Source organism: Liolophura sinensis, chromosome 6 (assembly GCF_032854445.1).
Source record: "Liolophura sinensis isolate JHLJ2023 chromosome 6, CUHK_Ljap_v2, whole genome shotgun sequence".
Taxonomy (NCBI): domain Eukaryota; kingdom Metazoa; phylum Mollusca; class Polyplacophora; order Chitonida; family Chitonidae; genus Liolophura; species Liolophura sinensis.
In genome coordinates, this window is record NC_088300.1 from 79,000,407 (window position 1) to 79,019,715 (window position 19,309).

Below are 19,309 nucleotides of genomic sequence, written 5' to 3' on the forward strand. Positions count from 1 at the left end.
TATATATAGGCGAGTTCTTTGTTGGCTTTGGTACCAAATCTGTTTTCGAAAAGCATGATGCCATTCAAGTCATGGTCTCGAAAACAATGTGATGGAGTTTAAAATTATCATTTGAATTAGAAAAAAAAGAGTTTATACTGCATTTTCTTTGGATGTCCAAACTTGTCATATGTTTCATGGGGCCTGTTACATGTATTGGTTTTCATAAGGTGCTGCTTGAATCAAATATCAGGTTTCCATAGCACTTGAAATGGCAAGTTTAATAAATGATGTGAATACAATATATAGGCCATGTATTCATTCAGTTTAACTCATACAGGACTGTGGTGATTCATTTCTGTATTTATTTGATTGGTGTTTTATGCCGTACTCAAGAATATTTCACTTATATGACGGCAACCAGCACTATATTGAGAGGAAACCAGACAGAGCCCGGTGAAAACCCTTGACCATTCCCAGGTTGCTGACAGACCTTCCAACGTATGTGGTGATTCAGCTTTATTTAACCTACCAGGCCTAAATTTAACCTAAACAAAAATTTCTGTTATGTAGGACAATATGTAATTACCGGTACCAACTTTCATTGACATCAACACAATTGGTGGCACACGGTTTCCATGAGTATGTAAGGCTCCATGGTAAATTAGGACCCAGTCAGGATTCGATCAGTGTGTGTCACACTCACTTATAATTCCTCTTTGTAAACCATAACAGGCATTTATATATATATATATATATACATGGTACTTCACCAGCTCACTTTTCCTGATGTGCGTGGGGTATATGTAAGGCCTTAAGGCTATTAACTAATAGTAAATAGATTTTGGTAAGGCCTATATAACTTCTGTATTTCCAGTTACGCTTAAGAAAATATCCAATTTCCAGTTACGCTTAAGAAAATATCAAAAATACCGCACACAAAAATAAAAAACATACGGTGTGTTAGGTTTCACTGCATTTGTAGCCATAAGTAATGTGAATAGACTTAGCTGGATCTAACAGGAATTCCTGTATCCAGCCTACACTTCGTTCAGAGTGAGAAATTCAAGGAAGATCATCCACTTGGAGATTTCTTATTTTCTTATGCAGTCTAACTTAGCAGACGGAAAGTAGTTGTTAATGTCAATGTAACTGTCAGACACATTACGTCACATTGATGAATTACCAAACACCTGTGCTCATACATGTATGATTATTCATTTCAGTCCGTAACCTCTCACGTATCAGTATGACATGCTGTCAGCAATGATTAGAAATACCAGAGCAGTCGAAGTTTAATTGTATCCACAAAACCTAATCTATTTTTATCGCCTCTAAACACTACATCCTGGCATTTTCACGAAACTGGTATAAGCCAGTTCGAACGAGTTTTAAGTTGGCAGAAGTTAACGTTCGTTTCATTGGCCACCCTACAACGAGCACCGGCACATGACGAGGCTGAGCCAATCATTGCCGCAGTAACAAAGTTGTATACATATTGTCAAAAAATTGTGAGGGGAGAAGGCAGATCGCTGTACGGTTTTGTTCCTGCAAATCCTTACTAATTCTGTCCATCATTGGAGTTGTAACCAGTTGTGTATCACATGTTATGTTGATTCGAAAGGGAACGACCAAAATGACGGGTTCAACAACCGAAGATGGGTTGTTAAATCAAGTGAACGGAAACTTCATCTGCGGTGTCGTGGAAGGTATGTTGAGGGCAAAGGTGGAAACTTTTAGATAGGAACAGGCTGAATAATGACTGCAGAGATAAGATTTTGCTTACGAGGTATTAATTGGTGTAGAACGCCATGGCTATTTTTATTGGGCTCCCTAGTTATAACCGTAAATTGACCATAGGTTACCCAGAGGTCAAGATTTCGGATGTGCGGCCATTTTGTAATGACTTCAATCCGGGCATTTTCGTAGACTGCTATCACTAGCTGTCTCAGCCTCGGGCCTCTGTGTGTTTGTGCACTCGCATAAAATGATATATAAATGCTTCAAACGTCAAACCTTTAATATTCCGAATTTATGAAATTGAAATCTTGATTCTCCATCGTTTTGTCAATGTATGGAATGTTAATAAGTCGATGTAGCGGTTCTGCTGTTTGTGTGCAGAGCTTTTTATTGGGTCAACATCTTAAATGATGGAAATGTCCCCAGATCGATTTATTGATTGTGATTATCATGCCTTCATTATGACGTAAACCTTCCGTGCTAGATATTGTGCATTTGTAACCTCTTCCTAGCTGCGGAATGTAACTAAATTGAGCAACACAAAGTGTTGAGAGAGTTAAGGAGAGAAACTGCTTCTTATGTGTCAGATTGAAGGTAAACAGCCACGGCTGTCATTTTTGTCATCGTTTTTTGTTGGGTGAAACTCGTACAGGTTAGTTGTTATGGGGACCACTCGAGAAGCTTTAATACGCTTGTGAAGATGTGGTAGATGTTGTTTACCATCGATCCGACACATTCAAAGCAGTTTCTCTCCATAATTCTCTCAACACTTTGTGTTGCTTGATTTAAGAGTTACATTCTGCAACTACGTCTACCTATATTGGAGTGGTTCATTATAGATGCTGGCTGTAAGTTTCCTTCATAACTGGTTACTCATGATAAATCCAGTATTCAGACATAGCTCAGCATACCTGCTCGGCCCAGCATACAATACAGACTTTAGCTTGCTGCTCAAGTTGTTTTGATGTTTGAAAGTCTTCCCACAATGCCTTATTCTGAAATGATCCCAGGTTTTATCATGTGCGACATAGTTGTGCGTACTGCCAACAAAAAACCCCTTTGAAATGACCTCCATAAAACTTACATCAAGACCAGACTTTTCTAGGGAATTTAAAACTGAAATCGTTTTGCTTAGCACACTGCAGTGTTGATGTCTCAAAGCTGTGACTAGACAGAAGTAATGTTCACAGCAGCTTAGTGTCACCAGTGTTTTTAGTTCCATATTTTATTTTTTATTTTTCAGGTTTCTATGGAAGGCCATGGACCACAGAACAACGTAAACTTCTCTTCAAATGGTAATTTTATAAGTTCAGTCTGGTCCTATGTCATTTAACAAATCATCGCTGGGAAGCTAAATAATGGCAGGCTGTCCTTAGGGAACTGTTATGCAAGCTGACATAGTTATTTGATACAGTTATTTTGGGATCTCTAGCACTTCTGTGTAGCCCTGTGACATGTTTGCTTGCAGACAAATCTTTTTTTGTATCGACATGTTTGGGATGATTGCACATCAATGACCAAACTGTCCAATCCAAAACAGTCTGAAATTTGCCAATTTGAAGAATGGTTTGAGTTATAAGAGTTCAGCAAATGATCCAAGATATGACCTATTTTGGTGTTTTTGTTTATTCCACAAAAGAATCACCTTTTCAGGTTATCAAGTACATGTAACTTTTTTTTTTTCCAGGATGAGTGATATGGGTCTGAATACTTACATGTATGCCCCAAAAGATGACTATAAGCACAGAGCATTTTGGAGAGAACTTTACTCTGTTGAAGAGGCTGGTAGGTTATGTTAATATACATGTATATCTGAGTTGTAAATAACCCTATTTGTTATTATAATGTTATAATATTACAATGTGGATTGATAATCAACGTGTACACTAGATGAAACAGTGTTTATCAGTTAAACTTTGTGGTTTCATTCCAGAAAACCTTACTGGACTCATTGAGGCAGCTGATGAAAACAATGTCACATTTGTGTATGCCATCTCTCCTGGGTTAGATATTTCGTTTTCTAACAGTAAAGATGTCCTTTGTCTGAAGAGGAAACTCGAGCAGGTATGTCCAAAGCCTTTTGTACCACGGAGCACACCTAGCATATTTACAGACATGTTCTACTTTGACCAAAGAAATGTTTCTACATTAAAGAAATGAAATTTTTATATTTTTACCTAATAAACCAATGTTTTTATTTCATTTCAGGTAGCAGCATTTGGGTGTAAAGCATTTGCCTTGCTATTTGATGACATTGACCCAGAAATGTCTGAAGCAGACAAGACTACATTCCAGTCCAGTGGTCATGCTCAGGTGTCTGTCACTAATGAGGTGTATCAACATCTAAACCAGCCTAGATTCCTTTTTTGTCCAACAGAGTACTGCTCAACGCGTGCTATCCCCTCAGTGAGTAACTCTGAGTATCTGACCACACTGGGCTCAAAACTCCTCCCAGATATTGACATCATGTGGACAGGTATGTGAAAAATTCAGAACGAATGCTTTTATATTTTCCAGCCATAATGGATAAACATAAGGCTCATCTGCTGTGCCTTGGCATTTGGACCATATTTTGCTGACGCTTTAATACAGTTTTAGCGGTGTCTGGCAAGGGGCTGTGGTTTCTTTTACAAATAAATCTCTTCATATTTGAAACATTGTTGACTGTGATCTTAAATGTCAGTCAAATCTGTTTTCCTTTTGATGGATTCTGTTAAAGTATTTCAGGCCAGTCTGGATGAATTATTTTAGTTTAAGAGAGGATCACTGTTATACATAATTAAACATTAAATTGTAGTGGAAGTCAGTATTATAATATTTCCATTTGTGTATTATTGTAGGCCCCAAAGTCATAAGCAAAAAGTTAACTATCCAGTCTCTGGAAGAAGTAGCCAAAGTCTTGCAGAGACCTCCACTCATATGGGATAACATCCATGCTAATGACTATGACCCGAGGAGATTGTTTCTTGGTCCGTATGATGGACGATCACCAGAGATTATACCCTACCTCAGAGGAGTTCTAACAAACCCCAACTGTGAATTTGAAGCTAATTACATCCCATTACACACCCTAGCTCAATGGAGTAAATCCAATGCTGAAGGAGTCAAAAAAGATATTATTGCAGGTTGGTATAAATATGTGGTATTTTCTTTTGGGCCACCTCTCACCTTGACTTATCAGTCATGTAGTTGGAAAATAACTAGTCCCAGGATTTCCATGTTCTAACTTGTGTTTGTGGTTTGATACTATGATATGTAGTTTTAAGTTACATACATGTATGGTCGTTGTGGTCAAGATTAGCAGCGAGACTGTTTGTAGAACAGGTTTGATCATCGTGTGGTAAGCTACTGACCATGTCTACTATTAAACAAGAATTGCCTGATGAAATTGGCCCAGTCAAGAATTTATGTACATGTAAGATATCACAGGTAGTAGGCTATTTATCAGCTTTATTACAAGGTGTAGACTCTCAACCGTACGTTGATAACTTCATAATTGTAACTATTTATATGGAGTTGACATTTTATTTATGTGACAGTTTCCTGAATCCAGACATCAATATATCTCGTCATGCATATAGTGATGTATGAACTAGGAAAACATATGTTAATTAGTAATTTTTTCCAGATGTACAGCTCTGGCATTGTTTCAGTGTATTCTTGTATACACGAAGAAAAACAGTTCTAGACCTTATTACGGACATGGGCATCCAGTACAGGTTTCTTGAAGCGTACTTAGGGTTACCTAGCCCTTAGCCTAGTAACCTTTATATCTCTACAACATATGTTGTCTTGGTAGTTAACGGCTTACTCAGCTAAGGGCACTTCGTAAAAGCCAGATTTTTGCAATGCAAAATCAATGTATTCTTTTGTCATCACTGATTTGTTACTGTTCAATTCAGTGTTGTAATTTATCTTGCAGAAAATCGACTCAGTCCAGTGACAGCAGACATTCGACTTGAGACAGAGCAGGACTTTGAATCAGACGAAGACATCCCTTCACGGTTTGACATCCGATATCAACCACACAAGGCTTTAAAATGTGCATTGTCCGAATGGATGGGTGAATTTTCTGCTAATAGACATCCACAGACTGTAGGTTGTGTCAAACCAGGTGTGGCATTACCTTTACCAACAGTGAACACCTGTATGTCTGTGACAGTTCCCACCACAACAATAGCACAAGAAGGATTGCCTCCAGCTGCTCTGCCTTTAGCAAATGGCATCAACAATATGAACCAGCTTCAAGCATTGTCAGAAATTAACACCTATGTGCAACCTACAATGAATCCTGTGAACAGCCTGGTTGATTTGCCAGAGAAAGATCCAAGCATTCAGGCTGAAATTGCTGAGCCTATGGATTATGTCCCTGTTCCTCCTGTCTCTGCTCCTATTGACATTATCAAAAACAAACAGGATACAGAAATGCAGGTGGATGGCGAGTCAGAAGCAGAATCTGTGGCTTCTCTTGACAACATTGTATCCAAAGTTAATTTACAAAGTGATGACCCATTTTGCTATGAAGACCTAGAACTACTGGTGGATCTCTTCTACATGCCCTTTGAGCATGGCTCTCGGGGTCTCAATATGTTAATGAATCTGAACTGGTTGAAGATGAATGCACACATTATGGCTGAAAACAAAGGCAAATTAACTCCAGAGGTAAGCCAGGATAATTCTTTTAATGTCATTTTTGTTTAGTGAGAAAAATTTTGGCTTGTCCGTGACAGCATTAATATTTTGGTCAACAATGAAGCTGTCCAGACTGAAAAGACAAAATACTCTGCAGGCACTGAGAAGCTTGAATCTCAATATAGCTAATCTCAGAAGTTCCTATATCTCGGAGCTAAGTTTGACATTTGTTTGTGTTGGCAGGGGTTTTGTGTAACTCTTTTTAAGCAGACCAAATGCGTAGCGTACATTAATTCGATTTCGTTACTTTTGTTGAACTGTACAAGGTATTTTATAAATAATGTGTAACAGATGCATTGGTAATTGGCAGGTTGAAGAATGGGACAAAAGAGCAGAGGATTTTGATAAATTCGTCCGTAGTGTGGACTGCCTGTTGAAGCATCTGTCCTCAGTCTCCAACAAAGCCCTCTTGGCCGACATGTTCCCATACGTCTGGGACATGCTGGGAGTCTTGAGAGCCTGCAATGGATATGTCAAATGGCTTGGTAAGTTCATTTACACCCAAGCTTGGAAAGTTTATGGGAAAAAATTTGAGAAAACAAAACTTTGTTCATTCACAACAATGAAGAAAAATGCCAAGAAGCATGTACATCTATCTTGCAGTGTTGAGAATTTTGTATCATGTTAGTTATGATACATTGACATAAACTACTTTTAAGTTTTCAAACCATACATATAAAAGGATAACTGCTCTCAGAAGACCAGCAACAGGACAGATCTTTTTCTTTCCTTGGACATCTTCCCAGAAGAAATGAGATGCAATATCACAGGAGGTCTTTTAATTTCTTTTACCTGTATGGAAAGAACTGAGTGAATAAAACCATTGTTTTCTTCCATCACAAAACCTGCCATTCTGAACTGTAATTGTTGTGAAGAGCATCCATGGAAAGAGGAGAGGATGATGCGGCAATTACGCTGACCACTAACAAGATTTTCCCTTTGTTGTTTACAGGGGAAGGACAGGTGCCCTACCTGAGCGTGTTCCACATGCAGGGCTGCCTTACATGTACGAGCCAGTTATTCACTTCTAAGTATTGATTAGTATAAAGGTGGAGACAAGAGGCAGGCGTTGTAAACAGTCGTTGAGAGCTCTGCTTGTTCCAGTCACACTTACAAGCTCCTTATGCTACCCAAAGAGCTGGGTTAGTTGTGGTGTTAACTAATCATGTTTTTAACACAGGTGCAAGATAGCCGTGGCTTGAAGACTGATCACATTTCTGTCTTAGTAGAGGCGCGCGTTAGTTAGCTAGCAAACTGATACACCTGCAATTTAACTAGACAGTGCCTCAAACACAACTTCATCCCCCCCCCTTCCCCAACAAAACACACAGTTCCTAAATATGTGCGTATGTGTAAATAGTCATGGTTGCAAATGTTTCATTGACAGTTCCACTCTCCCTCTCCTGTATCTGAGCTTGTGTATCGAATATCCCATGTGGAAGCACTGTCTGGTTTAAAGGTGTATGTGGTTGCTTTCTTTGTATATTCACCCTTTTTATTGTAAATGGATCATATATTCTTGTGGAATTGTTCATATTATAGCCTTGCTGAAAATCTTGACTTCATGAAAATTTGTACTTGGCTTGCATATAAGTAGAAAGATGTTTTGTTATTTATTTTTTTTTAATTTTTTTTTTTTTTTTGTTTGGCCGATGTCTCACTCAATGTATCAGAGAACTATTCCACTGGGTATATGGTATATGCTTTGTTTGCTATTGGGTGCTACTCTGTAAAAATGAAATGCAGCTTGTTTGGCAATGACTTAAGCTTCCATTTGTTAAATATCATTTTACCCTTAATCTGCCTTTCCTGTTCCAGGACTTCATGGCACATATTAAGACGGATATTTATTTCTTACGTCCTACTTTGGCATTGGTAACTTAATTGTATTTTGGAATATTTTTGTTAAAAGTGAACTCCAAAGTAACAAGTTGCATTTTATAAAGAAATGTGATCAGCATTCTAATGGTTAAATGGCTTTTGTTTCAGTAAAAACAAGAAGCATTTGAATGGTTTTCATATTAATGTTCAACCACAATTTACAAAATTTCTCCTAATTCAACTGCTTCTAAGGCAGCAATGCAAGTGTGACTGGAACAGAATCGCCTGGTGGCAATATTAATTTGAAGCTCTAAAATCAGGTAAGCTTTTGAGTATTGAATATAATTAATGTAAAATCTTTTACAAGGTTAAAAGAAAACTTGATTTGAGTTGGGAGACCTGACTAATAAGCATTTACCTTTTCTTTTGCTAACAATGCAGGGATGACAAAGAGCTATAAGGAGGCTTTCATCAGTGGAGAACAGGAGCCTTGGATGTTTCGCAGTGGTCTCCAGGGGGAGTTCCAAGTATGTATTACAGAGGAGGAAGGCTGCTCACTGTCTCACTACCTGCATCACAGCATTGTTCAGCAGCAGACATCACACCCAAAAAACAGTGCTGTGCATGACCTGGTCTTTTATGTTGTTTGTGACTATACGTGGCAGTTTCTGCTCCTTGGCTCAAGTTTTCTCTAGTTTCAGACTGGGCGCTGCGTTCATGTTAAATGCAGGATTTTGTGAACAAAATGGTTTTCAGTTTGGAAGTGGTTATGTACTGCAGTGCATTACGTATCTCCATGCTCATATCAACTCGTTTTTCAAATGAAATTTTATGAACACCTTTTGACGACTGGAAATGAGTGACTTCATGAATTCAAAAGGTGTTGCACATGCAAAATCCTGCATTGAATCCTGTTCACTTCATCCGAGATTTTACAGGTGTTGGCGCGCTAATGATTTTCTCTTTTAAAGCTATCTTTTCAGTCTGCCTAGCACATCATATTGGCAGACGAATGGTGAACTCCTGACCAGCAGAAGGCAGACTGGAAAGAAAGGCTTCTGTACCATTTTGTTTGCTTCTAACTAAAAAAACTTGAGCCAAGGGTACAGCAACTGATATGACAGCTGAAGTCAATTGCATACTCTGAGAAATACATTTCTGTAAGATTATGGCAAAAACAAAACTGGGGAAGGCACAATTTCTACAAATTCCTGCAAAATTGATCTGCTGTCATACACAACCTGTTCTAGCTTCTTGGCTAGATGCGCTTTTGCTATTTCCGCGCGCGTGCGACTCCAGCGGCAGCTTGCAAGCAAACATGAAATCATCATCTGAAATTAACTTATACTGTACCTTTCTGCAGCGTATGTTGCTGGTTGATGGAGCGCATGATCTTTTCATGCTCAAGCCCCCAGATGTTGTCTGCTGTAAATCCTACACAATCCGGCCATACCAAATCAGTGATGAGGTAAGTTCATAGTAGTCGCCAGACAAAATGTCTAAACAGTCAAAATCTAACTTTGCTGTGCAGAGTTGGGATTTCTGTGTACAAGGCATAACATGTTAAATATTCTTATCCACTTTGACAACTTTTGGCTAAGAAAATCAGATATAAAGTTTTATTGGTTGTGATGTTTCTTCATTACATGCAATGTGGATTTCCTCATATGCTGTAATGCAACCTTTATGGAGGTCCTTAAGTCTGTCAATTTTCATAGGATAGGACAAATGAATAGTATAAGCTTGTAGAATAACCTTGTTTGTCCAATTTCAGCCTGCTGTCTACAGGATATGCCGTTTAACATATGAAGATGCCATTGATAGATCTGAAGTCTTTCCTGGTCTACCTAACCTCATTGGAGACAAGTAAGATTTCTATTAAAAGAAACAGGTTTTGGGGAAAAAATGTACCCAAAAGTTTCCTGTACAGCCAATATGCAATTCCTTATCATTTCGGAAAGCCTTTTAGCTGTGTGTGTGTGTGTGTGTGTGTGTCCTTACCACTCGGCCTCAACACAGGGATTTCAAATGTAATTTATCCTTTGGCTGGAGTGTATGAACTTCATATGAATAAATTTTCCTTGGGCTCTGCCAGGTTTTCTCCCACCTTAATGCTGCCTGGTGGCACAGAAATAAAAATATTCCTGTACGATAAAAGTCAAATTAATCATATGCATTTGCCATTTACTTGATTTGGATCTCTTGGTTTACTTTCAGACTTGTAGGTGGCCTGGTTACATTAAGTCCAGAATATTGCTTTGTTCTTGAGGATGAGGAAGGAGTGTTTGGTTATGGATTAGCTGCTCTAGATTGTAAACAGTTTGCTCAGCGATGTCAAATTGCTTGGTCACCTGCCTTATGTGAGAAATACCCCAAACCTGTGAAGGAGACCCTCACTGCTGCTGATGTAAGTGATAAAGTTTTCATTTTAGAGGTCACTGGGCATCCACTGGTTAGCTGGGATGCACAAAGTACTGGATTCATTTATGTTATGCTCAAGCATCATCCTGTGCCCAGTAACTGGAAAAACATTGTCAACGTAAATATCAGGGGTGGTATCTCAAAGTGCTGCATATATCAAGCACAGTGATGCGGGGAGAATGTTTTATCGTTGATGCTCTGTGTGCTTATTAATTACCATAAATTACAAACTTAGTACTGTGTGTATTGAGCTTTCATGGATCTTGTACAGGAAGCTCTATGGTAGACTGCTACCAGATCTAATTCTTTGGCAAACTCTGCTAGTTCTGGCAAAGCAACATGGCTTTTTCCTAACTAAGCCAGGTTTTATTTACCCATAAACTAAATTGCCAACTGAATTAAAGATATTTATCATTGTTGACAAACATCTGATTCATTGTTGAGGTGCATCAGTTTTATTGTTGAGGTGCATCAGTTTTCTGTGGACTGTTACTATGCATCTGTTTTTAGTTGGATCTTTTAAGTGATCAGTATTTCTAAATGACATTTTAAAGGCTAACAAATTAAGTGATGAACATAGAGGAGTTATTGTTACTGTAGCCATGAACTTAAGGAAGGCAAGCAATAATGCAGTATCAACTTAATGCCATTTCTGCCATTAGAATTGGATGCAGTAATGGTTGACACGAAATAGTCAGCCCTTTACTATTGTCCTTGTTACGGATTAAGTTAAGTTTTAGCTCGATTTTAGGAACTAGGGTGAGGTGGGTTTGTGAGTGTGGGCAAAGACTAGTGTCTGTCCAAGTAAGCTGGGTGTTTTTCTTTTTTTGGTCGCTTGAGTAAGGTTATGTTTGTGTCTGCTTGTGTCAGTTTTCACATCACCTTTATGAAACTTGATGGGATTGATGAACATAATTTGGACATTAGCTCATTTTGATTATAATTTAGGGATGTTGGCATTTTTATTTAAATTATCAGTTTTTGGACTTAACCATTTTATCAAAGCCGGTACAATAGTATAATAAAATAAAAACAACTCCATCAGTCACAGTTCAATAGTCCTCTACTGACATACACATTCACTCAGTACAAGTTACAAATTGTGATAAAGACTTGTGGCCACCACACTCAACCAGTTACATATTCCTCAACACATGGCTTCCTAACCTCCACCCACAATCCCCTCAAATCTTTTTCCTATCTGTCCAATCCAAGCACCTAGGGAATTAACTGCCCTTGCATTACATGGGTTAATAGCTTAATGGAATCCATATATGTATTGATAGTTAACATAGTAGACCAGTGTAAGGTTTTTATGCTTGGGTCAGCTGTTGCCACAGTTTTTACACCATATTGCTGAAACTTGGTAGGAACGATGGACATGCTTTGAGGAAATAAATACTTTTGAATAAGTAGATATATTTGTTTTTTTATTCAAATTATCAGGTTTTTGTCTTAGCCATTTTATCTTAGCCAGTACTGTACAGTCTTGTTGGCCAGGGCAAGGGTTTATGCTTGGGTCAGATATTCCAACAGTTTTCACATCATTATGAAACTTGTTGGGAATGATGAACAGAATTTGGTGATTTACTGATTTTGAATAATTAGAGATATTTGCACTTTTGGCTTGCCATTGGGAAGTAAGCTTTTTTGGTTTGGTTCAGCTGTTGTCAAAGTTTTCATGAAATGTTCATGAAACATGTGGTGCTTGATAAATATTCTTTGAAGATTTTGACATTATACTTGAGTTTTCTGTTTTGATAACGACAACCATGTTTTAGACTTGACGTGTTCACATTCACTTCACATATGTATATGTTGAGTACGACGTTAAACCCCAAGCACTCACTCACATATGTATATGTAGTCTCAGAGTAAGGTTTCATGCTTGGGTCAGCTGTGAACAGTTTTCAACATATCTACATGAAACTTAGACTGTTACTTGAACTGAAGCTATTAATGGCGAGCTGTCAGATTTCTCTTAACCCTTGTTATAACTTTCCAGCCTATTGACACTTACTCTTCCCTGGTATTTGAAAACAGGCTTAATTCTTTATTTGTGTATTGTGTACAAGCCCAATAAAATCAATGTTTTTGTTTTCAGGAGGTGATATCTGATTTCCACCAGACCCAAGTTCCAGTCCCTTTCAGTATTGCAACTCGATACCCATCCATTGCCCGCATTGATGTCCTGTCTGGGCGATTGGCAGATGAGGCTGTACCAAAGAGACTGCTGGCCTGTATGATTTCTGCCCTCAAGACAAATGGCTCCATAGGAATCCACGTTGGCCTGAGTTCAGGAGACAAGTGCATGTTTGACCACTACAGCAGGCTGGGCTTCTGTCCATTAGGTAACCAGGAAGGCACACCAGAGGGCTCCGTCTTCCTTGGCCGAATTATTTGACCCCTTTTCCAAGAGCACAAGGACATGTGGATGACTAGATGATGCAGAGTTACCTCCGCTTGTCTAGGTCCTTAATTTTCATCCCATACTCGTCTGTGATGTAACTGTTCCATAGTGGAACTTGTCTGGTCAGAATCTGGTAATAACTTGTTCCATTGAAATGTTTGAGCATGTGCTAATACTCTTCAGTCATTTGGTGAGCACGTGTACCTACAATCGCAGTTATTTATTTATTTCTTAAGATTTTGATAATAAATTAAGATGTCTACATATTTTTGGCTAATCTTGAAACACAAGCAGGGGAGGTATGTGTAATCTTTAAATTTGTAATGACTTTCCATTCACCAGTAAGTGCTAGTGTCATCCATATCATTATGTAAACACCAAGCAGCTGTGCATGCATTGTGTTTAAAATAAATAGTTCTTACAAAAGGAACAGTGCTTCTTTGGATTTTTTGTGTAGTACAGTGGTTTGTGAATGTCGGTGTTAGTCTGCTCGTGTCCAATCGGTTTCCTCTACTCCTGAACCTAACTTCAATGAAGTGGAACATAACCGTTCTTCCAGTTTCCTAATGGTAAAAGACTAAGACACTGGTCTACATAGTGAATACCCCATCAAGTAATTATGAAACTGATATTTATGATGCTGCTTTTGTGCAGATACTTTTGAGATCGTCTTTGGAAAGGAGTTAAAGTCCATAAGACAATGCACAACGCGTACAGCGTAAAAGATCGGTACAATCAAATGAAAAGAGGATGGTTTATAGCGATCATTTTTTCTGTGTTTCCGTGGGTCTTAGTTGAGGTGAACTGGTTTATATTACACGAAGGAGAAACGTGAAACTCACAGGTCATGTCCATTATGTGAGCCCCCAATGCGAAGGTTGATGACTAATTTGATATTTGCATATTAAAATAAATCCTCTGATTCACATTGGGTGTTTGTTTCTGTGTAATGGCCTCTAAATATCTTTTTTTCTATATAAAATTTTGTGCAGCACGTAATACTATTGAAAACCATCCGGATCCATAAATAAGATTTTTTTTTTAATGATTTTCTTGATTCTGATTTGTTTTTGATCAGGATTCCTGCGATTATATCTTGAAAACTAGTTTGAGAACCATGAAAATAACAGGCTGCATTATGTGTGTTAAACAAATGTGATCAAAATATACGGTAAGGCGGAGAATCGGGCCTTGCGAGGTACCATAAGAAAGTGCAAATTTCAGAATTTCGGCACAATTGTGTAAGTTTCCGAATCGGAAGCATTAAACTTGGTCGAAGCGACGTGAGACACTTCTAAGCGCCCTTATAAATTACATTGCCATGACAGATATGGTTCCTTAGTAATAACTTATCAAAAGGGTGTTTTCGAGAAAATGGTCGTGTTGATATACTGTGTATTAAACTGTTATCAAAGAATTCGATGCTATTTAGGTAGGCCTAGACAGCTTGCTGAATAAATTATACACTATGACTTACAGAACAAAAAGTAAGATCAGCCGCGACGACATTGTGACAGTTGGACACGTAACCTGTGAAACAGTCTCTTGTCAATAACGCCTCGTGATTATTCAAATGGCTGTTATTCTTCATTTGCCATATGATTGCAGCACTGACGCTGATGGTATAGAACTGAAGTTAAATATTTCCATCCCTTACTGTTTTCATAAGCTATTTTAATGTTGAAAGGTAGCCCGCTGTCAGCTCCTCAACAACAGGGGAATAGGGGCGCGGAGGGGACGCTGAGCTGGCCCGAAAAGTTATACTATATCTGTGTTCCTGTTACCTTGCCCACACTCGTAGCGACACGGTTCACCCGGCTCGGAGCACTTCGGGGGTCTTCACCGAGTTCCGAGCAAAATCAACGATGAGGCAATTTCTGAAAAAATCTGACCGTTGACGGAAAATACGCATAATATAGAAGGATAATTAACAGGTATAACACCTGTTCTTCATAGCCTTCTTTTCCGTAGCACTAGTCAAACAGTAACATTTTGCATAATGTAACATGAAAAAAAAAACACATCTGCATAATAAGTTCCTTTTTGTATTAGCGATTAACACGAGGACTACAGGAAAAAGATTCCAAAACGGTTTTATGTGGACGATGGTTCACATTTTGTAAAATTGTTTTAATTACAACGGTAACGGATTTAAGTGAGGCCTAACAGGGTTGAGTCAAGGTAACGGAGTTGATAACACATGCATCAATGCATACGTGTCTACATCACGATCAGGTCCGGTGGCGCAATCGATAGAGCGTCTGCCCCATAAAAAGAAGATCCCAAAGACTTTTAATTTTTATTTGACATGGAACTCATTCATGGACTACGAATTTGAACTTTGATATGGAATTCATGCCTGGAATATCCACTGTCTGTCCGGCTTCATTGAAAACTGATGACCACTTCTCTCTTGTGTGTTACCGGCTTTATTTCGTATTTGTATAATTTCTTACATACCTTTTTTCTTTGGGAGCTAGTGTTAAACGTTGTTTTAGAAATGGATCTTGCGATTATCGACTTGGAACGCCCTTTACGGACTACGAATGTATGACATGACGCTCATATTTAACATCGGTAAATCTTGGTACACTTCGCATGGCATACGAAGACCAAGTCAAATGCCTGGTGTCTGTATGATGTGAGTGGGTGGAGTGTCATGTTTTTTTTCCACGGTATGACGTTCCAGTGAGGTAACTATAAATATACCGGCATTAAGACGGCTTTATACAAAGAGACACTGTCCTGCCGGTATGACGGAAATATTGTTGAAAAAGACACCAAACTTCAAACGAAAAACAACTTGAAGTCAGATATTGTGAAATGTACACAGTTGAAACTAGTTGTAAGTGGTAATTCCTTTAATGCAAATCTGGAAAATTAAACACATACAACCGTTAAAAATAACCTTATCGCTCACGGAGTTGCTATGCGCGAAAAAGTTAAGTGCCGCTTAGTTACATATTTTAAAATCAGCTATACTAGAAATGTTACATTCGACCAAAAATCTATCGTATCATATGAAGACAAAAAACCTCGGGACTAAGAACTGCATGGATACCATATCACATCAGTTTTGCTGTGACAACACTAGACAGTTGCCCCATCGAGTGCTAAGCTGCTATTGCAGTCACCCCGGTGACTGTAACTGTTACAATCCGAATGTAATACACTTCCCAGACGCAAATGAGTGAGTGCGTGAGTGCTTGGGGTTGCACTTCCATTGTCCCCGGTTCAGGTTTAAAATTGGTTTAGTCTTTTGTCAGGAACCGCTTCGCAATGGCCGGCTTCGTAAAGCTTCCAGATGATCTTGGAGAACCCCATCTGGAAGGGTGTGGTGGTCATGAGGAACATGTTCATTTTGTTTCGATATTGTGTGGTGGCTCCGTCGCTCTGGATATGAAGCCGATCTATACCGGGCAGTGTATTAAGCAGCTCATGAAGCACTGGCTGCAGGTATGACCAGATCGCTACTGCATCACGCCTTTTTGAATCAGAGATTGTAAAGAAAGGCATACTTTCTTGAACAAAGCTCACCACTGCATCATGAAGTGTAACCTGCGGATGTGATGCACTGAAGTCCTCTGCAGGTCTTATTTTTCAGCAAATCATCCAGCTGTACTGTTAGGTCTCCAACTGTCCCTGTAGATTTCTCTTTTATCCAGCCGGCCGTGCGTGAGAAGGCCTGCCACCTACCTGCAGACGGTTGTGGGTTTCCCCCTGGCTCTGTCTAGTTTCCTCCCGCCATAATGCTGGCCGCCGTCGTATAAGTGAAATATTCTTGAGTACGGCATAAAACACCAATCGAATAAATAAAAAAAATAAATCTTTTATCCAGAGTTATACCCCTTGTCCACATTCTCCGCCGTCGCCACCAGGAAGCTCTTTCACCATATTTTCCCACTGCCAGCAGGAAGCTCTTTCAACGTTTTTTCCCACTGCCACCAGGAGGCTCTTTCACCGTATTTTCCCACTGCCACCAGGAAGCTCTTTCACCGTATTTCCCACTGCCACCAAGAAGCTCTTTCACCGTATTTTCCCACTGCCACCAGAATATTGGACCATGAATAACTGCTGTTTCTTTAAGGTCTGTTTCATGTTGCTTGTGTCACACTGGCAACAGTCTCTGCAGCAACACCCCTTGTTTTCCTTTCACGGCATAAACTGTCTGCCATGTCTTTGATTGTTCTGCAACTGTGGATGGCCTTAGGCAATACTAACTTAAGCGTCATGAATTTGGCATTTGAACACAACTTGGCCAGTTTCGCGGAGGCTGATGGAAGGGCCCAGAATCCAGAATGGTTTCAGTTTCAGGAAGACCGCGCAAGATATGCTGACATCATATTCTCTAATAAATTTTCGATGGAGATTGTTCACCGAGTCATTAAGAAATCGTTTTTGTTTTGTTTTTTTCTGCTTGTATCTTGTGAGTTTGCTTCTTGCCGGGTGTCATTCTACTGTTGTCGTCATTTTCCAGAAATACAAGTACCTTTGAAGCTATTTTGTTTGCTTTCCTGTCAAACACCAAGGATTTGTCTGTGAATGTTGGCTATACTGTTTCCGTGAAATCCTAATATGTAATCTGCATGTTAGAGAAGACTGTTCTGCTGAAGAATTTTACCAGCCACTGTTTTCGAAATGATCTCTTTGTCCTTTTTTGGTTTGCTATTAATAGCTTGTTCTTAAGCTCCTGAGTCAGAGCGAAATGGTGAGTAAGAGTTTTACGGACTGCTTTACCGTGTTGGACTATTCTCATAGGTTTTCGTCTGGGAGTATTTTGTGTGACCGCTTGTGTTTTGGCGTGCTCTTTTTGCCGTCGCTTTTATATTTGTCTTTACATGTCCAAAGATCTTTTATTTCTTTCTCGAGTTTATTAATTGTTCGATTAAGCTTTTGATCTGTCCTTTCGTGCAGATCTTCTACCCCTGTTTTTGTGGGCGCTCGGTCCTGCCTCCACTTCTTCTCTGCGCCGTCCTTCACCCGATCCAGGTTCGCTGGTTGGAGGGCTTAGTAATGTGGCTTCTAGTTCATTTCTTCTTCGCTGTGAGGCTGCGTATCTCCAAAATTGTCATCTCCTGGTGGAAACATTTCTACACACCAAATATATCATGTATTAATTGTTCCATCAAATTACTCTTACAACGGAGTAGCTTCTTGAATCCATAATCAATTCACTCTTAGCCTGGCTATTTACCGTTTTTTTTTGGAGGGGGGGGGGAGGGGGTCGTCTTGTTCATTTCTCTCTCTCCGAAAAATAGTTTATTAACTTTACTTTCCCACTCTCAACTCGCTCTTTCCACCTGTCTCTCTCCCTTTCTAGATACTGTCAACGCCGTAAACGATCAGTATTCAATCTCTCCCTATAACGCCTCTCTTTCTCCGCAGCGGTTATCGGCACAGTTTTCACAACAGGTATATAAAACCTGAAAAATATAATGTCCTTTTTTGGCAGCAGTTTATAGTATCAGTTGAATCACGGTAAGTATTTGGAGTCTGTTATAGGCCACTTCAGAAACAAAAACAAATGAAATTTTGATCACATTCCATCAGCTGTGTTACTAGCATGCCTCAGCTCCGTTACCAGGCATCAACTCTTCTACAGTAGATTGAGCTACAGAGTTGAGGGTAACGGAGTTGATATTTACATAAATTTTCATTAGTGTACAGAAATGTATTTGGTGAGTCACGTGTTTTGTTATTGCTATTTGAAGTGGCGTTGCAAAGCTTTAGTTCGACAAAGATTTTATCTGCCTGGCGTAAATCAATGTAACGCGGAGGTGAGTTGGAATGAACATACACTGTTCCAAGCATTTACTTCTCGCTCCTTTAGCTCAGAACGCTAAAATGTACTTACACAATATGTCGTCCGATAGAAGCATTTGCATTAAGGAGGTTAACCCCGTGGTTCGCAAGCCAGTAATTGCTCTGCCACGTGTTCGCATGGATGATAAATTCGTGGTAGTGGAAGGTTAGGGAAGAGGGGACACAGGTTTACACACTTCATTATACATATGAACCCATCGAATCGAAATTCCATCTTAAAGTATATATTCCACAACTAAGTAACCATGGATATTTGATAGCAATTTAAAAATACAGTGATACTGTGATTTCGTCAGATGTACTTGGGGACATTGCAGGAAACACGTGTCGGGCAATAAATAAACCATAAGAAATATAAATTAACACACAAATAACTTTAATTTCATGCCGTATTATTTTCTAGATACCCTATATAGCTATATG

General features: G+C 39.1%; 1 protein-coding gene across 1 annotated transcript; it reads left to right on the top strand.

Moving 5' to 3' along the window:
- The first annotated feature begins 1,464 nt into the window (after window positions 1-1,464).
- Window positions 1,465-13,864, top strand: LOC135466502 (protein O-GlcNAcase-like). Its single transcript, XM_064744021.1, has 14 exons — window positions 1,465-1,688; window positions 2,963-3,014; window positions 3,407-3,504; window positions 3,653-3,783; window positions 3,928-4,195; window positions 4,560-4,844; window positions 5,642-6,381; window positions 6,722-6,896; window positions 7,364-7,417; window positions 8,674-8,759; window positions 9,596-9,700; window positions 10,007-10,098; window positions 10,450-10,639; window positions 12,758-13,864. The coding sequence occupies exons 1-14, from the start codon at window positions 1,589-1,591 to the stop codon at window positions 13,055-13,057; spliced, it is 2,676 nt and encodes an 891-aa protein (XP_064600091.1). The 5' UTR covers window positions 1,465-1,588; the 3' UTR covers window positions 13,058-13,864.
- The last annotated feature ends 5,445 nt before the right edge of the window (window positions 13,865-19,309 follow it).

Excerpts from the sequence above, each read along its gene's own strand:
- LOC135466502 (XM_064744021.1), top strand. The coding sequence starts at position 1,589 with ATGTTGATTCGAAAGGGAACGACCAAAATGACGGGTTCAACAACCGAA. Across the intron at positions 3,505-3,652 it reads TTACTCTGTTGAAGAGGCTG|AAAACCTTACTGGACTCATT; the intron begins GTAGGTTATGTT and ends GTTTCATTCCAG. Across the intron at positions 7,418-8,673 it reads CATGCAGGGCTGCCTTACAT|GGATGACAAAGAGCTATAAG; the intron begins GTACGAGCCAGT and ends CTAACAATGCAG.